The sequence below is a fragment of the Ovis canadensis genome, chromosome 20, assembly GCF_042477335.2.
Source record: "Ovis canadensis isolate MfBH-ARS-UI-01 breed Bighorn chromosome 20, ARS-UI_OviCan_v2, whole genome shotgun sequence".
Classification (NCBI taxonomy): Eukaryota; Metazoa; Chordata; class Mammalia; order Artiodactyla; family Bovidae; genus Ovis; species Ovis canadensis.
Genome location: NC_091264.1, coordinates 31059013 through 31078850, shown reverse-complemented (window position 1 = coordinate 31078850; position 19838 = coordinate 31059013). Strand labels below are relative to the sequence as shown.

The 19838-nt window shown below is 48.2% G+C and overlaps 1 protein-coding gene across 12 annotated transcripts in view; it reads left to right on the top strand.

Annotated features, from left to right (window-relative positions):
• The window catches only part of TRERF1 (transcriptional regulating factor 1), a 205030-nt gene that overhangs the window by 179527 nt on the left and 5665 nt on the right, over positions 1-19838 (top strand). For all 12 annotated transcript variants that reach the window (XM_069564461.1, XM_069564459.1, XM_069564458.1 and 9 more), the window contains 4 exons: positions 1301-1376; positions 9331-9419; positions 11302-11415; positions 18817-19017. In XM_069564461.1, coding sequence (XP_069420562.1) covers positions 1301-1376; positions 9331-9419; positions 11302-11415; positions 18817-19017 — 480 coding nt within the window. The remainder of the gene's footprint in view (positions 1-1300; positions 1377-9330; positions 9420-11301; positions 11416-18816; positions 19018-19838) is intronic.

The window sequence follows — 19838 nt, the reverse complement described above, 5'->3', positions numbered from 1 at the left end:
CCTCAGTGATAATGATTTGAACGTCTGTCTTGGGAAACTAGAATTTCTTTTCAGCGGTCTTGTAATTCACATCAGGAAACAGGTCTGCAATGGTGGAGTAGAAGGCCTTCCTGAAACAAGACTTGGCCTAAAAAAGCTTGTCATTCTCTGCTCTTCATTCTTCCCTACCATGGAAATCAGAGTTTGATGTCCATAGATCTGTTTGCTGCCCTAACCAAAGAGAGATGTTTGCTGCACACCATCTGGTGTCATTCTTCCACTTTTGACACAGTTCTCTGGCAGACCCAGGCCAGGATGTTGGGACTCTTCTCCCAGAATCAGAGCTGATCATTTGCCTGCTCAACCGGGACCCCTGGCTGGAGCACTACATCACTAGCCTCAGCTTTCCCTTCAGTAAATACATTATTCTTATACCAGAGCCAGCCTCCTGGTTTGTAAGTTTATGAAAATGCATAAGCAAACAAATGTCCCAGTACTACCTTCTCACAAGATTATTGATACCCTTCAGAGATTCTCTAGAACACTGGAAAACTCCCCTTGACCTTTTAAGATCAGTGCTGCAGAGCTCTGCTTCTCAAACTTCTAACATGCACACGAATCCCCTGGAGAGGCTTGTTAAAATGCAGCAGTTCAGGAGGTTGGGGTCCAAGGGCCTACATTTGTAACCTGCTCCCAGGATGCTCAGGCTGCTGGCCCATGGACCGCACTTGGAATAGCAAGATTCCAGACCGTGCTCTGCCCCTAAACCATCCACTGCTCAACTCCATTTGTGCCATTTTTAAAGAATCCCAACAAGGCTGAAGGAGGCAGATTTGAATAGGTTATTTAGTGAGGCTCCCTGGAAGGACAATGTGCAGTACAGTTATTACTAATACAGCTGTTTGTGTTCAGTTATAATGAAACATGTAATTTTTTTTTCTGAAAAAACAGTTCCAAGTCACCCACTCATTTCCTCAGAACCCTTCCCCAGAGACTCAGCCTCCATTCATAGGAGGCCCCACAGTATCTCTGGTGGCGGGGCCCTCACCAAGGAAGGAGTGGCGTTTGGGTTGCCGTCTGTGTTTCTGTAACATGACTAGCTGGCTGCAGGCATGAGCAGGGGAGATATTAGAATGATGAGTCCTGTTGGGTGCTGACTGGAAGGAGGACCCCAAATAGGGGAGTCTCCCCTTGTTTCCCTTCCAGCACCCCCACCTCAGGCCCTGCCATGCTGGCTCATCTTCCTTGTGGGATAGTTGGTCTTCCGAGAATGTGCAGCCCCATGAATGACTCTCACCTTTTCTCTCCCGTGGGTCTGCAGGCTGCTCTGGAAATGCTGCTGTTGCGGAAACCAGTCAGGTTAAAATGTCATCCTTTAGCAAATTACCACTATGCCGGTAGGTGCCGGGGCCCTGCTGGGGCTCACTGTTTGCATGTTGCTCGTGTCCCCTTTACTAACAGAGAGCACCCGTTCTCTCCTCAGTGCCGCTTGTTTACCCTGGGCCTCTGGGGCGTGGCCAGTGGGGCAGCTGTGTCCACCGACTGGTCACTGTTGGGCATTTGTCTGTCTGTCTCCTCCCTTCCTGGGTGTGCCAAGAGCTGAGCAGCAGTGGACAGGGGCCCCGCATGTGGCAGTGGGAGAGAGCCCCAGAGGGTAGAGCACAGAGGCAACAGCTCACAGTGGCCCCTCGGCTTTGGAATCCAATCTTACCTGCTCCCCGTGGCCCTCTGTGGTTTTGGTTTCCTCACCTATAAAGTGGGGCTCGTATTCCATCCCTTATGGCATTTTGTGAAGACTAGGGAGAGCATATTGAGCCTCTTGCCTGGCACATTCTTGTAGCCATTATTATTCATTTATTGAACAATTTAAGATGAGGAAGTGACAGTGACAGATTTTGATACAGTACTGCCTTGTGCAGTTTGGAATCTGAGGAGGAGGCAGTTATTAAACAACAGGTCACACGAATAGCAGGAGAAAGACATGTACGTGCACGTGTATACATGTACCTATACGTATACACATGGGGCTTCCCAGCTGGCGCTAGTGGTTAAGAATCCACCTGCCAATGCAGGCACAGGAGACTCTGGTTTGAGCCCTGGGTTGGGAAGATCCCCTGGAGTAGGAAATGGCAGTCCCCTCCAGTGTTCTTTCCTAGAGAATTCCATGGACAGAGGAGCCTGGTGGGCAACCGTCCGTGGGGTTGCAAAGAGTCGAACACGACTGAGCACACACACACGAACATATACACTTACGTATACTTGTGCGCATGGATACACACATACACACACGTACACTGTCTTAGAAGCGGGTGGATTAATAATGGCATCACCAATAAGAGGGAAGGAGCACACCCCTTAGAGAGTTGAATGTGGTGAGAATGGTGAAAAGACAAGGAAACAGGTTGGGGAGGCTGTGGTGACAAGTGAAGTCGAAGTCAGCGTCTGTATTTCCATTAAGCGGTAGCCGTCTGTTCTGGCATCTCCACGAGCCTGCCCAGGTCCTCTCTTTCAGAGAGGGCTGGATCCTCCAGTGCCCCTTGGTGGTATTCGTTTGAAGGTGTCTCTGGTGCCTGGGGGGACCCTGCACGGTAGGTGCTGACTACCTCAGTGGCCTTGGGGACCCAGTGGTGCCTTTTGCAGGCCTCGATCCAGGTGGCCAGACGTGGCCTCAGGGGAGGGCTGTTCTGCAGGTATCACGGTGCTCTCAGAGGGCTCCCTGTCCCCGCCTCCACTGTCTGCCTCAAGGACCCAGTTTCTTAATATCGTCTCCATCATTTCCTGCTCGGTGTCTTCCCTGAATGTGGCTAGAAGATGTGGGAGTTCTCCCTAATCTGCTGTGGAAACAATTCAATCCTCTCTTAATTCCCAGCGTCATCTGCTGCCCATTAAACCCTGACAGGCCGTCCAGCCTCCTGGAGCCTGTGTCAAGCTTCTTTGCTTAGTGGGTGAGACTTCCCAACCATCTGCCGCAGCTGCCTTCCGCCCCCGGGGTGACTGGGGTGGCTGGCGCCTCAGGGCGGGTCAGCTCCAGCAATGAGCAACCTCTTCTGGAACCTAAATCCCCTCTGGTTCTTTCCAGCATGCCAAGCAACAATTGTGATTTTTTTTTTTTTAATGTATGTCATGACATGAAAAAGATGGGAAAACTGTGGGATGGAAACTACCCCCACCCTAAACAAAAGAAAAACATTGAAACAGGACTAAAAACTTTGATTCCCAAGTGACTCAGTGGTAAAGAATCTACCTGCCAAGCAGGAGACACAGGAGACGAGAGTTCAATCCCTGGATTGGGAAGATCCCCTGGAGGAGGAAATGGCAACCCACTCCAGTATTCTTGCCTGGAGGCTATACAGTCCATGGGGTCACAGAGAGTCGGACACAACAGGAAGGGTTGAATTCCAGACTCCCAGTTGTCTAGAGAGAGAGGTCAGACCTCCCTGGCTTGGGCCCTGGAAGGAAGGTGGAAAGACTGGGTTTGGGGGGAGACAGAGACAGGGGCCCTTGAAAATCACTTCCCTGACTTTACTCCTGACTGCCCTTCCACCCCATCCCACCCCAAGCAGTTCAGAAAGAAGAGGGAAGAACGGCCAGTTCTGGAGCCCAGAAGAGACGCCCGTGTGGGTGGGCTGCTCACGCAGATCTGGGGCTGCTCGGCAAACCTGGAGGAGCTCTGTTAGGATCCTGAGGGTGGTGCTGTTGCTGTGGCCTTCAGGGCTCTCAAACTGATACCAAAGCTCCTGGTCCAGCTTTCTCTCCGCACCCTCCACCCATGTGTGGGCAGTGTTGTTTGCAGTGGCTCCCAGTCAGCAGCTGGATTGGGTGGAGAAGGCTTGAGCATGGGGGTGTCAAGGGGTCAAGGATGCCTGGCTGTGATTAGAGGACTTCCAGCATCCTTGGTTTTTCTGCTGAGCCAGTCATTCCTGCAGATGGGCGCCAGAGTGGTGGAGAGGTGTCAGAGGTGGCCCTGGGACTCTTGGCAAGAGTTCAGCAGAGGCTCGTATGGGCGCCCCCCCCCCCCCAGCCCCAGCCCAAGCGCTCAAGAGGTCCTGAACCTTGACCTGACTCCAGAGATGGAGGAAATACCCATTCAGTCAAGGGAGGCTGGTCTGTGTCTTGGAAGTTGCCCCAGTTTGGTGGGGAGACAGAATTACATGCTCAAGAGAATACTTTGAAAGAAGCATAGCTGTGAAGTCACCTCGCAGGCATTCTTAGCCCATGTTGCTAGCAGGAGACTGACCCCCACAAAGGGCAGGAACCGAGTTACTATGCACTTCGCTGCTTGGCCTGTCACGGCACTTGGAGAGAAGAAGGTTAGTAGACAAGCTCAGGTTCTGGATTCAGACCAAGGCCTCCCTGCCTTTTGCCTCCAGAGGGAACTTTGGTATCACCCAGTTCACATGCACCCCTAAAAAAATTACTCAGCCTTCACCCATCATGGAAAATCTTTCACCAGATGAAGATCTGATATAAAAACAAGTCCTCCTTTTTCTGCAATGAACATGTCTTTCTTATGTAACCTTTGTGACAGCATCAATAACAGTTTTTAAAAGATTGAGAGGAAGACAGAAAGGCCCTCTTTAAAAGACACTGTGCCCAAACTTTCTCTCACCCCTCCAGGTCTCTCTTTAACTGCCTGTGTTCTCTATAGATTGCCCCAAATTTCACCACCATCCAGAGCCTGTTTCCCGGCAACCGAAGCTCAGAATGTTTCTCCTCTGGATACTGTTCCAGCACTGGTTTCCTCCTGTTAATTAGGCTCTTTGTAATTAGGCTTAATCATCTTATTAGGGACCCCTGCTGATAATAGTCCACTAGCCAGGAATCCCCAGGGAGAATGAATGAGTGTGGGGTGGGGAGGGGGAGGGTGTCAGCCCACTGACCCTAGGGACGTGCTGAGTGGACAGCAATGATCTCAGAGAGGGTGGCCAAGCGAGAAGTGGGGGCAGCTCCCTGCCTCGGTTTTTGCATTTTTATCTTGGACTTTGTCCAAGAAACAGAATCCCAGAAGAGCTGGCTTAAAACAAAACAAAACAAAAAAAACACCTTGTCCTAGAATGGGGAAAACGCTCCTGCCAGACAGTCTCCAGGAGGACAGATGCTGAACCTTACCTCGATGGATTACAGGAGGATTTCGAGGCAGGGAGAGGAAGACTGTGCAAGTGCCAGGCGGCCTGGAGAAAGACTGTGAGTGTACACACGCTACACGGAACACCAGCAGGGACTAGTGGGCTTCGCAAGTGCCACTGACACGGACATCAGCACGAACAGCATGTTTTCCATGGCGGCAAGCTTATTTGGAATCTTCTGTCCAAGTGGCCAGATCTGAGACATTCACTATGCCCCTTCTTAGGACCAAATGCTGTTAGGCACTGCATGACTGTCACAATCCCTAAATCACAGGAGAGGAAACTGAGGCTCAGAGAAGTGAATTTGCAGGAGTTAAGTGGCAGAACCAGGTTCACAGCAAACCGTCTCCTGATTACAGTTGCCCCTTTTTAATCACGGCACAGTGACCTCATTCTTTGGGGTGAGCACATTCAGATATTATGTCTGTATACCAGGTTTGGGCCTGAGAATGCCACCCAAGAGACCTGGAGTAGATTCTTGGCCCCATGAGTGATCTGTGATCAGGGTGCAGTAAAGAGCTTGCTACTGTGAGTGTGAGAACGGATGGGCTTGTCTGGCCCTGCCTCGATCTCTCAGTTCATGGACACCCCTGTCGGACAGACACACACGCACAGCACAGTCCTGCGTGCTAAACCATGGACCCTAGGACTGACTAGAGGAGCCGTCTCTCAGCGTCTGAGCACATGCTCCCTGCCCTGGCCATCAGGGTTCAGGCCAGCACAGAGAGGAAAGCTAGAGGCTTTTCCACTTCAATCAGAGACTGGTGGTGTGGAGTGAACACCCCGGGATCAGGAAGACTGGAGGCCCCACCACAGAGCAGCAGCCCTAAAAGCCAACGGAGAAGGGCTTCCTTGCTGGCTCAGTGGTGACGATGCAGGAGACGCGAGTTCGATCCCGGGTCCAGGAAGATTCCACATGGTGAGGAGTAACATGCACCTCAACTACTGAGCCTGTGCTCTAGAGCCTGCAAGCCACAAGTGCTGAAGCCTGCTAGCCCTAGAGGCCGTACTCCGCAATGAGAAGCCCACGCACCGCAACTAGAGAGTAGCCTCTACTCACTGCAACTAGAGAAATTATTTAAAAAAAAAAAAAACTCAAACCACCAGAGAGTTGATGGGGAGCAGGCCTCCTTCCCCTACAAGGCTTGAGGGTCCCCCATAACAGATGGTCCAGGAAGTGACTTCTCTTTGCGGGGTTACAACTGGCAGGCCACCTGGGGACATGAAGGGACATCTCACAGGTATACAGACCTGGGGACTTCACACTGTGGTTTGGGCAGTAATCCAGTGGTGAGCTTGGTGTGGGGTGGAAGAAAGTATACCCAGTGTGAGGCTGGGTGCTGACCCGAGAAGGCCGCATGGCCCTTGAGTGTCTCATGAGGGTTTAAAGCTGCACTTTGACTGGGGAAACATAGGGTCCAGCTGAAAATGGAAAGTATTCTTACTCATCTCATTGGGAGGGGTTTCGTCAGCAAAATGTCCCCTAACCGACATCCCTGGTGGCCCAGTTGTTAAGAATCCGCCTGCCAATACAGGAGACGTGGGTTTGACCCCTGGTCTGGGAAGATTCCACTTGCCTTTCGGGTAGCTAAGCCTGTGCACAACTACTGAGCCTGCAAGCCCTAGAGCCCGCATTCCACAACAAGAGAAGCTACTGTAATGAGAAGCCTATACACTGAAACTAGAGAAAGTCTATGCGCAGCAACAGACTCAGCACAGCAAAAAAAAAAAAAAAGTGTTCCCTAACTTCCTAACTGAGATGCAACCTGGAGCTGCACAGACTGGACCTGCATCAGGGCAGAGCAAAACTTTCCTTATACGTCTGTTAGGGGACTCGATTGGTGTGACATGTCCCTGTCGTGTTCCACGTATACCATCGCCTCTCTGACCTCTCTTTACTGTTCTGATGGATACCTAAAAAGAACCATGACTCCTCTGTGGTTGTTCAATTGTTAGGGCCATCCTTTCTGTTTCACTCTTTCTGTCTCTGCCTCTGGACAGCGGGAGCAGATGAGAGCCAGGACCCCAAGTTCTTGAATGTTGGAAGAATTTTGAGGAATGGTGATGAAAATACTCCAGAGCCTGAAATCCCACCAACCTCCTCTGCTCACATCCACTCTAGCAGAATTTCACCAAAGCCCTGGCCCTACTTCTCCCTGTCACGATGGTTTGCACGACCAGAGATGTCCTGGTCTCTAGAACCAGTGGAAGATGCTTTCTTCTGCTGAGGATTAATTAGAAAGCTGCTTTTCCTTTAGAGAAATTTGCAAACCAAAGGAGTCAAATGGTGATTTTTAGAGACCTGGACCAGCCCCGATGTGGAGAGTATATTCTCTACTGGAGCCAGAGCTCTTGGCTTAAGAAGCCCTCAGGGAGTCCCACGGAGAAGGTGTTTATTTCAGAAATCTGAGCTGACATCACCAAGTCACATATTTTCTCAAGGATCCTAGGATCTTCACCTCCTGCTTGCCTGCCAGGCATGGTTTCACCTAATCAAGTGATTCAGGCCGAATCTTTTGAGGGAAGAAGCAATTCAGATTTTCTATACTTCAGCCCCTCAGTGAACCATTGCAAAATGGAAATCCTGGGCTTGTCCTACTTGGAAGGAAAAATACTATGGTTTGGAGATTACAGCTTTGAAAAGTAGAAACCTGTCGAAGGCCCAGACATATACCATCCAAAGAATCAGAGATATAGGAAATTCAAAAAATTAGAATGAGGCTGAGTTTTCTGCTAACCAGCCACAGAAATTGAGCCTTCTCTGCAGCCCACAGAAATAGGACTTCCCTTGGAAATAGACCAGGACCATTCTCTGATTGTCTGCATATCCTACTTTGACATGAATGGCAAGCTCATCCAGGAAGCAGATACACCAGCCTGACACATCTGGGCCTCTTCCTCATTGGTTTGCAGGTTTATCAGGAGCCGGTCCCTCTTACCTCCCAGCCTCATCTGCCTTCCCTCTGCTGGAACCCTGTAGCTGAGCCATACCAGATTACTGCTTATTCCTTGAACACCTCCATTTCCTCATCTGTAAAATGGGTAGGAGTAACATCAATCTTATAGGGTTGTCTGTAGAAGCAAGTGACTAGTATCTTCAAGGGTCTTAGAACCTGGCATATAGTAAGCACTTATAAGTATTAGCTTTTCTCCCCCCCTAGTGTCTTGCATGTGTGTGCTCAGTTGCTCAGCTGTGTCCTATTCTTTGCGACCCCATGGACTGTAGCCCACCAGGCTTCTCTGACCATGGAATTTTCAAGGCAAGAATACTGGAGTGGGTTGACATTTCCTACTCTGGGGGATCCTCTCCACCCAGTGATCTAAATATCTAACAAATATCTGCTGAATAAGTGAATAAAATGTATCCTCTCACTACTTGGCTCTGACTGTGCACTCGCCACTTCTGCTCCCCAGAATTCCCATCCATCTCCTTTTTAAATATTTATTTTATTTATTTTTTATTTGGCTGCACCAAGTCTTAGTTGTGGCATGTGGGATCTTTAGCTGTGGTATGTGGAATCTAGTTCCCCGACCAGAGACTAAATCCGGGCTCGCTGCGTGGGGAGCGCAGAGCCTTAGCCACTGGGCCACCAGGGAAGTCCTTCCATCTCATTCTTGCCTGACTTGCTTCTGTGTCTTTTAAAACCCTACTCAGGTGTTTCCTCTTCCTGGAAGCCTTCCCAGCTTCTCGGAGTCTGGTGTTCCTCCTTTGTGCCCCACTGGCACCCAACCCCTGCCCTCATCCTTGCAGTCATCGCCTTGAATGCACTGGCTCCTGATTTTCTCCCCACTAGACTGCTGAGTCCAGCACGCACAAGAAGCACTGCCTACATGAATACTTGCCCTCCCTAATTATATTAAAACTGAAGCTAAAATCTGCTGAGTGCTCATGATTTTCCAGTTACTAAGAGATAGTTTTAGGGAGTTATCTTCTTTAACCTTCACAAAAGTCCTCTAAGAGGTGGAGACACTCAGAATTCATAGGTAAAGAAATCAAGTCTTAGGTTCAGTAACTTGCCAAGCCAAGACCACAGCTAAGCTTTGAACCCAGGTGGCAGGGTTGTTAACCATTACACTGCACTGGCTTTTTGTTCAGAGAGAAGTGTAGTGAGTATTTACATGTCACACACTGAACAGTTGTAGTTTGTAACTTCACTAAGTGAACCAGCATCTACAAGTGGGAAGAACTGGGCTGTTTTTTTATGCAGTTTGTGTTTTGTTGTAGGTTCGGACAAGTGGACCTCCCTAGAAAGAAAACTGTTTAATAAAGCACTAGCCACTTACAGCAAAGACTTTATTTTTGTACAGAAGATGGTAAGCATGCTTTTTCCTACTGCTGTCTTGAAACCAAATTTGGGAAGTTGTGCACCTAAAGATACATATAGAATTATTTTATTGCTGGTTTAAGACTGTCACCAAAGCAATGTCTCCCATCTTTTGTTGGTAAAGGATGGTATTTGTTATGGATGGCGGGGCCCTGGTGTTTAGGAGGTGGGGGAAGGAGGGCATAGATTATTTGGATGTGGCAGTGGTGTGGAGGGGTATTTTTATCTCAATAAAGATGTGTGATTTATACATTCTATCAGAATAAAATAAGCTTGGGGCTGCTGGTTCACAATTTATATGATTTATTTCATGTGTGTTTGACAGATCTGTCATGTTTCTGACAGAACATGGTGGGAGGAGGGGGGATCCAGAGAAGGGAGAATATGAGCCCTGCCCCTAGCCGGTAGCAGAGTTTCTGCTGTGGGGCCCCTGATCATAAGGACAGTAATAATAGCAATAAAATGTTACATATACAGCATCTCACAGCAAAAGAGAGTTCTGTCACCAAGATGAAATAGCATTTTGTCCAGTACACAATAAATGTAATAGGCCTTAATTGGCCGAGAGGTGGTTTAGGCTAAAAGTTACAATGATTCAGAGTGTTTTAGCAAACCTGTGAATGATGGAACCATACTTGAGTTATTAAGGTCATGAAAATGCTCAGGTCCAAGGAGAACAGGGTCTCAGATGACAACCACCGCTGGCTCTGGGCTGGGCCTCAGTGTTGTCCCGGGTTCCTGTCTCCTGTCCTTAACCCTGGGCCTTAAGTGAATGAGAATCGGAAATAGGTGGAGTTTTTCTCCGACTTGCCTCCATCTGCAGACCTGAATTCGCACCCACCTTACTCTGTCTTGGAGGCCACCGCACTCTTTGCTGCCCTGTGTTCCAGCAGCTCCCGTCTGTCCTGAGTCACCCCTCCTGTCCTAGGCTTTATTATTTCTTAAAGGTCCCACACCTTGTTGACTGATGACAGATTCACATGACGTGCTCGCCAGTTAATTCAGGATTTTAAACCAGGATTCTCTGGGACACTGTCTTCCCTCCCTGGGCAACTCTAATGTAGAAATTCACTGTATCAGGTGTGTGTAAAGGGGGTAACTTTGAGGAGACCAGATGTCTGGAAGGTGCCGTTTTCACTCTCACTGTGTGGGTGGCCTTCTTTCCGGACCCAATGGGACAGCCAGCCTGCCTCCAGAAAACTCACATTATTGAACCCCACTTTGAGCTTAGAGAACTGTGAACTAAACAAAGGAATTTTTTTCTCTTTAAAACACATTTACCTTTGCCCCTTTAGGGGAGAACAGGACAAGGCTTGTTTTCTGCAAACACTAAGCTCTTGTCATCATAACTTTTGCCTTATATTCCTGTTTGATTACGAAGGAACACTTTTCATAAATAGATTTTGAAGGTCAGCAACTCGGAGAGCCAAACTCATTCAAGCATTTGAAAAAGCATGCTGCTTTGTGGGTTTAAAAAGGGAGGGAGCTCGCTATGGATGGTTGTGAAAAAATTCTCCAAGCCCTCTTGTGAAAAAGTCAAGATGCGGAACAGTACATATAGTGTACGTACTACCTTATGTGAGGCAAAATGGTGGGGAGGAATATATTTTTGTGTTGTTGGTATACAAGTAGAAAAATTCTGGAACATCTCCCAAGATATGAACAAGGGAGGCTAGCTGAGTTGCAGGGGTGGGGAGGGAACGGATGAATGGATGGCTGGAGAACAGGGCTGAGGAGGAGATTTTCCATGTACATGTTTTTATTTAACTGCGTAAACTTCCTACGTATTACAAACTTAAAATTGCATGAAAACTGGTTGCCTTGCACCCTGCCCACCGCTGGAGCTAATCTTAAGATGGTTTTCCCGGCAGGTGAAGTCCAAGACGGTGGCTCAGTGTGTGGAGTACTATTACACGTGGAAAAAAATCATGAGGTTGGGGAGGAAACACCGGACACGGCTCTCAGAAATCATCGACGACTGTGTGGTGAGTGAAGGCACCCGAGTGCTGTTTCCACGGGCCCCACCCCCACCCCACGCCCAGGTTCATAAGTGGCTAGTGTTTGGCTTGGCTTTACTGCCAGGCAGCTGTGGTGAGTAGGTGATGGGCCAGTTCCCAGTCAGGATTCAGGCCTTGACTTCCTGGGATAACTAGGCAAGGGAAGGGCAGCTTCCAGTTTGACCTGCAGCCCAGTAATCGGTTAAGGAGGTGAGGGCTGGCTTGCGTTCTGGCAGGTAGGTGCCAGGGGAGTTAAACTGTAGTGGTCCCAGCCTTGATGTGTGTGGTTTTTAAGAGGCACTCTGGTGTCCTGGGATAGCCCTTCCCGATCTCTCCACAATAGTTCTCCTCACCAGAGAACTAACATGCCTTAGAACAGGGGTCCCCAACCTCTGGAATCTTAATGCCTGGTGATCTGAGGTGGAGCTGCTGTAATAATAATAGAAATAAAGTGCACAATAAATGTTATGTACTTAAATCATCCCCAAACCATCCCCTCTTACCCCACCCCTAGTCTGTGGAAAAACTCTTCCACAAAACCGATCCCTGGTGCCAAAAAGTTTGGGGAGCCCTGCCTTAGGAAGACTCAGGTTCTGGGATTTTACACAGCTTCTATGAAGCATGCGCAAGAAGCAGCTTTGACCTCTAGATGGCGCCAGGAACCCTCCATCATTGGCGAGCTGGTTAGCAGTGTGTGGATTATTCTGGTCCTCACATCACCATTTATCCTTAATATCGATTTCCTTCATTAGCAGACAAATCCAAAGTTGTCTGCAGATGAAGATGAAGAACCTACTAAAGGCGTCACAAGAACGAAATCTTCTCCAAACCCCTTATTTGTGGCTTTGGAAATGGCTACTGCTTTCGTCCTTGTGGTTAACTCTCTTCTCTGCATCCATAGCCAAGGAAAATCTTGCATGTTGTGGAAAACACGTACATGTATGTAGAAATTACGTCTTACAACAGATTACTAAACTCCAGTCTGCAGCCTTTAAGGAAATGGTTTCAAATTCATAAATATCATGAAATTTACAATTACATTTTCATTCCCAGTTGTATCCATGCATAAGTGTTCCTAGCACATATGCAGGTTGATTTCTATCACAGACACTTACACGTAGCACTTCATACGTTCCAGGCATTGTACTAGGAGGGACTTGATGCATGATGACTCATTTACTCCTCGTACCGATTCTATGAGGTAGGAAACAGAGGCACAGAGCCTAGGTAACTTAGCCATGGTCAAAGGCTGGTGAGTGTGTTGTCTGGGACTGACTCCCCTGTGTAACACTTGGGAGCAAGCAAATGCTAATCCTCTTACAGAAGGGTAAAAACATCCATGCATGTATGTGGCCTGAGCCGTGTCCAGCTCTTTGCGACCCCCTGGACTGTAGCCTGCCAGGCTCCTCTGTCCATGGACTTCTCCAGACAAGAATACTAGAGTGAGTTGCCATTTCCTACTCTAGGGGTTCTTCCCAATCCAGGGATCAAGCTCATATCTCTTGCGTCTCCTGCACTGGCAGGCAGATTCTTTACCATTGAGCCTTCTAGGAAGTAAAACCACCTGGAGTCATTAGGGTTTCAAAGCCTGAGTTCCTAACTAAGAATTTGATCCCAGCTACAAAATATAAACACATATATACAGTTATATGTGGACTCAAATATATTTAAAAAAATAGACATCTGTAGAATAGAATGGTATTGCTGTTCATTTGATGAGAGATGGCAGTATTCTTGTGATCAGGACTGTTGTTGGACTGGCTTAAGTAGTGATGCCTTTTATCTGAATAGCCTTTTTCTCATCTGTGGCTAATGTTGAAAAAAGCCGCGTGATCTCTTCTGGTTCAATCCGCTAAAAGAAATTGAGTCCTCGCTGTGTCTGTAGTGCTGTGGGTGAGCCAGAGCTGCTGACTGGCCTTGGCCCCTGCCCCAGGACATATGTTACCATTTGGAAGACGTGGCATACCCAAAGAGAAAGCTTACCGTGAACTTCAAGTCTTTTAAAACACTGTGAGGTGAGAACCAGAAAATATATTAGATATGACCTTCAGGAATTCTCTCTTATCCAGCTCTTCCAGGCCTCAGGCAGAAGGTTGAGGCCCAGCAAGGGGAAGGGGCTTGCCCATGGTCACACAGAGCATTGCTTTCCAAGGGGGTAGACGGTAAATGAGGAAGCACCAAGACGCCCGGCCTGGGAGACCTAAGACCTGGCCCCTAAGCTTACCGACCTGTAAAATAGGGCTGATGGTTTAGATAATCTGGATGGTCCCTTCCAATTCTGGAATGTTCAGAGTCATGTTTTGGAGGAGAGCAAAATCAGAGGATATGGTTTCCTAAGGCAGACCTTTGGCTTGGGTATTACCAAGTGCTCAGGACTGTGCCTGGCATAATATCAGCACTCAGTAAATGTTTGTTGAGTGAATGAGTGAAAATTTTTCCCAGCTAGGAGTCACTCTGGGTCATGGGAGCAATCCCTCTATGAGCTCCCCAGGAGGAGATGGGGTGAACCAGGGGGTTCTGAGCAGAGGAGGGCTACCAAGGGAAGACGGTGTCACTACCGGAGACAGAGGCGCCATCTGGGGCCAGCAGGCCTTCGCAGGTGGGTGGAAAGGCCCGAGCCAGCGTGTAGCCTCAGACCCAGGAGGAAAGGTTAAGATGGCACTCAAGGCACCCCACCTTCTTGGGATTATTTGCCAGGGGCTGGTATTAAGCTGGGTCAGGTGTGCCATACCTGTGACCTGTGAGCTTAGAACAAAAAGCCACGTGCACAGGTGACTCAGCGCCTGTTTGTTTCAGCTGTGCTGGCTCTTTGTTGCTGCATTCAGGCTTTCTCTAGTTGTGGCAAGTGGGGCCTTCTCTCTAGTTGTGATGCCCAGGCTTCTCATTGCAGGGGCTTCTTGTGTTGCAGAACATGGGTCCTAGAGCGTGTGGGCTCAGTAATTATGGCACACGGGCTTAGTTGCTCTGCAGCCTGTGGAATCATCCCAGATCAGGGCTCGAACCCATGTCCCCTGCATTGGCAGACAGATTCTTAGCCACTGGACCACCAGGGAAGTCCCACAGTCCACCTTCTGAGGATAAGTTTCCAAGTGGAGATAAAAACTAGGACCAGGCATGGACAGAGAGGGTGTAGGAAGCACCATCCTAGGAGGGGGTCCTGCTCTTGGTCCTCAGGGCCTACCTGGGTAGCTCTCCTGACCATGTGTGTTCAGTAATTTATTAAAGGGACAGGTGACTGTATTCCCCCTGGAAGGAGCACAGGCCAAAGCTCAGGGACTTTCCCAGGGAGAAGGGTGATGAAGGAGGATGGGGAGTGACTGTTCTCGAGGGGCCAGGAGGTCAGCATAGCATATCACTCACCTCGCAGGTGACTTGACTTCTGGCCTGAGACCATCGCACGCCTTCCTCTCCCACCCTTTTGGGCAGAAGAGGGGGCCAAGATGTGCTCTGCTGAGAAGGTGGGAGGGAAGTGCTGACCACACTGTCCTGTCTCCTGCCCAGGCTCCTGCCCCAACTCAGGGTGAATCCATGGGTCTGACTAGGAGCAAAATTCAGCTCAATTCAAGAAACCAGCTGAGAAATGTAACTGACTTCGGAAGACAGCAGTCAGGGCACCAAGAGCACAGCTCCCCCAGGTCCCCAGCCTGAGTTACCTGCGGCGGGGTCCTCTGACAAGGGGCCTAGGAAACATCCCTCTTCCCTTTGACACAGAAAAGCAGTTGGTTTTAATGGTTTTGAGAGGTTTAAAAGCTCTTTGTTTGAACTGAAAATCTAAGCCATGCCCAGCTGGACAGATGTGTGTCTGTGCACATGTGCAGGCAGGCAAGGAGCAGAGGCTGAGATTTTATAATCAGATGGTACAGGATTTAAATCTCAATTCAGCTTCTTTACCAGCTGTGTGCTCTTGGGAAAATCAGTTCTCTGGCAAATTTCTTATTTGTTTAAAAAATAAAAACTTGTAGGGGATTCCCTGGTGGTCCAGTGGTTAAGATACCATGCTTTCACTGCCAAAATGCTGAAGGCCCAGGTTCAGTCCCTGGTCAGAGAACTAAGATCCTGCAAGCTGCGTGTCATTGCCCGCCACGCCCCCCCCCCCAAAAAAAAAAAAGGGAAAAAATAAAATAATAAGGAAAAAAATATGCAGAGATTTTGTGAGAACTAGCTGTGTGTGTGTGTGTATGTGTGTGTATGTAGTCCCTGATCCAAAGCAAGCCTTCAGTGTGTTGTCATCACCAACATCTTTCACTGGTGACTGTAACACTCAAATTTGTGTCATTGAAATTTGGATTGTTGAGCATCTGTGTTTTAACTTGTAAATTTCTCATAATACCAATGCCATTTGCAGGCCTGAGAAATAAAAATCTCCTCCTCAACAAATTCTTACTTGGACTCTCAAAGTTTTGAGCCCCTTGTATAATATATGACCATCTATCTGCCCTGTATTTGCCTACCTTTCTACCAGGTTTGGAATATTACCAAATGTTTCCTTTTCACAATACATCAGGAAATGGCCAACTTGTTGATACAGAGTCCTACATGTTAGGGTTTCATCCCATCTCTGCATCTATTAGTCACCTTGGTGAGCCCTTTGGCTTGATGATAAATCATTTTGTGAACATGCATAGATTGCCATTTGAATTAAAACCTGTCTGCATTCCTGAGACATATATAATCACAGGACAGTATAATTTAGTCTGTTATTTAATGGCTCTATGGAACTTTTTTTCTAAGCGCTTTTAAGCCCAAACAATGGCATGGTGAGAAAATTGTAATTATAACAACTGCCATGAAATAAATGCCATTGTCATTGAAAGTTACTGTGTAATTTACTTTAAATGGTGAGCTGTAGGCCCGGGTCTGCTTAATAACCTGATACTTGACACCACAAAGTTCCAGTTCTGTAAAGGAATGGAGTGAACCCTTGGGGTTTGACATAAATGGTTTTACCTGAAATTCTTGAGATTTGAAGGTGGTGGATTCATATGAGACTAAGGCCATTTAAGTGAAATCAACCTGTCTGTTCTAAACTAGTAAGAGACTGTAAGTTTATACCACAAATCACTCTGTAAAATAAATTAAGCCTATATCTGAATTCACTGAAGTCTTTCAGCAAATGTAATCATTACTGAGTAATCCTAATTGCCAAGTCGCTTCAGTCGTGACCGATTCTGTGCAACCCCATAGACGGCAGCCCACCAGGCTCCTTCATCCCTGGGATTCTCCAGGCAAGAACACTGGAGTGGGTTGCCATTTCCTTCCTCAATGCATGAAAGTGAAAAGTGAAAGGGAAGTCGCTCAGTCATGTCCAACTCTTAGCAACCCCATGGACTGTAGCCTACCAGGCTCCTCCATCCATGGGATTTTCTAGGCAAGAGTACTAGAGTGGGGTGCCGTTGCCTTCTGGGATACCTTCTTAAGTATACCCTGTTAATACATGGTCTCAAATAGGCATATATACCATACTGTGAGTCAGTGAGTATTAGTTGCTCAGTCATGTCCAACTTTTTGCAACCCCATGGACTGTAGCCTGCCAGGCTCCTCTGTGCATGGAATTCTCCAGGCAAGAATACTGGAGTAGGTAGCCATTCTCTTCAGGGGATCTTCCTGACTCAGGGATTGAACCCGGGTCTCTCACACCATAAGCAGGTTCTTTACCATCTGAGCCACCAGGGAAGCCCCATACACCATGTTAAATAAGGCTAAAACGGAAGGAGTGAGGAGCGTGCTAAATGCCCACATTACTGGGATTGTCTTTGACTCTCATCTCCAATCCAGACTGGAAAAAGAAAGCTGGTGGTGTCTGGATCCCAGGGGTCTGGCTTCTGGGTTCTAAGACTCATAGGCTCAACCAGCATTGCATCACTGGCCAGAGTGAACCAAACTGGAGCCCACTTGCTTCAAGCAGTGGGTGTGCAGAGAGCCCAGTAGAAACCAGTGACCCATCAGGGTGGGAGGCAGCTGGCCAACCCCTCTTTGTTTCCTCATTTGTTAAGCAGGCGGACTGTTTACAGTCTATCCAGTGACATAGCAAGTGTGAAAGCGCTTCACACACCATGAAGTGCTGTGAAACAGAAGCTGAAGTGAGGTTGCTGGAACACAGAGTTTGCATCCTTGGTCCTCAGTCCTTCTAGGCCCTAGGAGCAAGCCCTCCTCAGCCAGCCTCCTCATGCGGATGGAGATTGCAAAATAGGGCACTCAGTTCAATAAAAGAGCCGCCCAGGTTCCTGCCCTCCCTCCCAGGCCCCCAGTGCCTCCTCCAGGCTGCTCCTTTAACTGTCTTGTTGACTTAAAGGATGGTCAGGATCTTCTGCGTAATTCATCTTGTTGCTGTTCTGAAGTAGACGGAGGGGATATGGTTGCAGAGAAGATAATTTTTCACAGAGATATTTTTCTTGTTCTTTTTCATAGAGTGCCTCTGAAAGGCATTTCTTCAAGAGCCTATGACCAGAAACAAACAAAAAAACATGAGAAGTGAAAGGAAATATCCGATCCCCTTCTATTTCTGCCCCTTTTCAGAGCCATTGTGGTTCACTCTTTGATCCTATATCCTGACAAGAACAGAGCAGGAGCGCATCAGAATGCCGTGGGTCATGTGCCTGCCAAAGGTCGAATCAATATCTCGGGTGTCTTGCAAGGAAGTGTGATAGAAAACCTTTGAAAACAAATCATGGGGGGAGGGGACATATGTATACCTATGGCCGATTCATGCTGATGTATGGTGGAAACCAACACAATAGTGAAAAGCATTTATCCTTCAATTAAAAATAATTAAACAAACAAACATGAGGACTTCCCTGGTGATCCAGTGGCTAAGACTCCACGTTCCCAATGCAGGGGGCCCAGGTTTGATCCATGGTCAGGGATCAAGCCTGCAACTAGAGAGCCCTCGAGCCACAACGAAGACCCAGTGCAGCTAAAATAAGTAGTAAGCTTAAAAAAAATAATGAGAGGGCTTTGGTCTCTGCCCAGCGGAGTTCCACGGTGTCGTTTCTGCTTGAAAACCCTTCTCACTCTCCTGGAAGGCAGAGCAGCTGCAAGTGGGGCAGCCTGCCTGGGTTTTGGTCGATGTCATGTTCTGCTGGTCTCCAATAAGGGGGAGAAACTCCACATAGAAAAATCTCTCCTCTCTGCCGTAGCACATTTTTTTTTAGTGATGAGGGGACCCAGAGTGGGCCTCGGGAACTTGGTTGCTCTCAGAATTCCAGGTGTCCAGTGACCAACCTTGTCCCTCCTGAGAAGTCTCTGCCAGCCACTCCCTCATGCACAAAGATGCCGACACAGCCCCAGCATCCAGGCCCTCTCTCCTTCGCTGGCCCCTGGGTTCTGTTCATTACTAAAAATGTCGTTTGGGGGGGGTTCCCCCTTTCTCTTGTATTCCCTTAACACCAGACGAGTGAAGAAGATGAAGAGGTAGAGGAGGAGGAGGATCCGGAAGAAGACAGGAAATCCACAAGAGAAGAGGAGAGTGAATTGCCCAAGTCCCCGGAGCCGCCGCAGGGCCCGGTCCTGGCTCCCACAGAGGGGCCGCCCCTGCAGGCCCTGGGCCAGCCCTCGGGCTCCTTCATCTGTGAAATGCCCAACTGCGGGGCGGTAAGTGTCTCCATGTCCTCCGAGGCTCTGGGACTGGTGAGAGCCGTGCGTATAGCCGGCTTAAAGAGATGATGCCTTTTACTGCAGTCTTCCAGCAGTGAAAGCTGGGCAGAGAGAATCCACTTGACCATGCTTTTCTTTCTTTCATCCATTTACTTGTTTGGCCCACAGATATTTCTGGAGTCAAGCAGAGTCAAACACTGTGCCACTTGCTCAGAGGACGCAAGTCCTTTTCTGGCCTCAGGAAGCAGGTGATTTAGGCTCTGCAGAGGCCTTGGCCTCCAGAACTCACACTTCCTGTTTCGTGGTGCCTCCCCACTGCTCTGAGCTGTCCTGGAAACATGCATTGGAATGCTGTGGGAGAGCCCCCAGAGGAGTCTCCTTTTATGGCATAATTACAAAGATCTGGCTGAAGTTTATCTTTGTACTCTTTGAGGGAAGCAAAAAAAAAAAAAAAAAGATTTACTAAGCAAATTAATCATGTAAACAGGCTGAAAGCGTGTCTGTTTAATTACTTAACCTAGTACTTCTTATTAATAAGTACGTTAGAAGCATCATCTTGCTAAAATAAAAGCAATTCACCATTTGATCATTCGTAGTGCTAAAGCCTTACAGAATCTGTACTGGCTGATATAAGACTCACTGTGTGTTTTGAAGAATATATTTTTTAAATTGTTAACTTTGGACTGTCAGTCATCCACTGGTCTCCTGTGAAGTGAAAGTTACTCAGTTGTGACCGACTTGTGCGACACCATGCGCTGTAGCTCTGTCCATGGAATTTTCCAGGCAAGAATACTGAAGTGGGTTGCCATTTCCTTCTC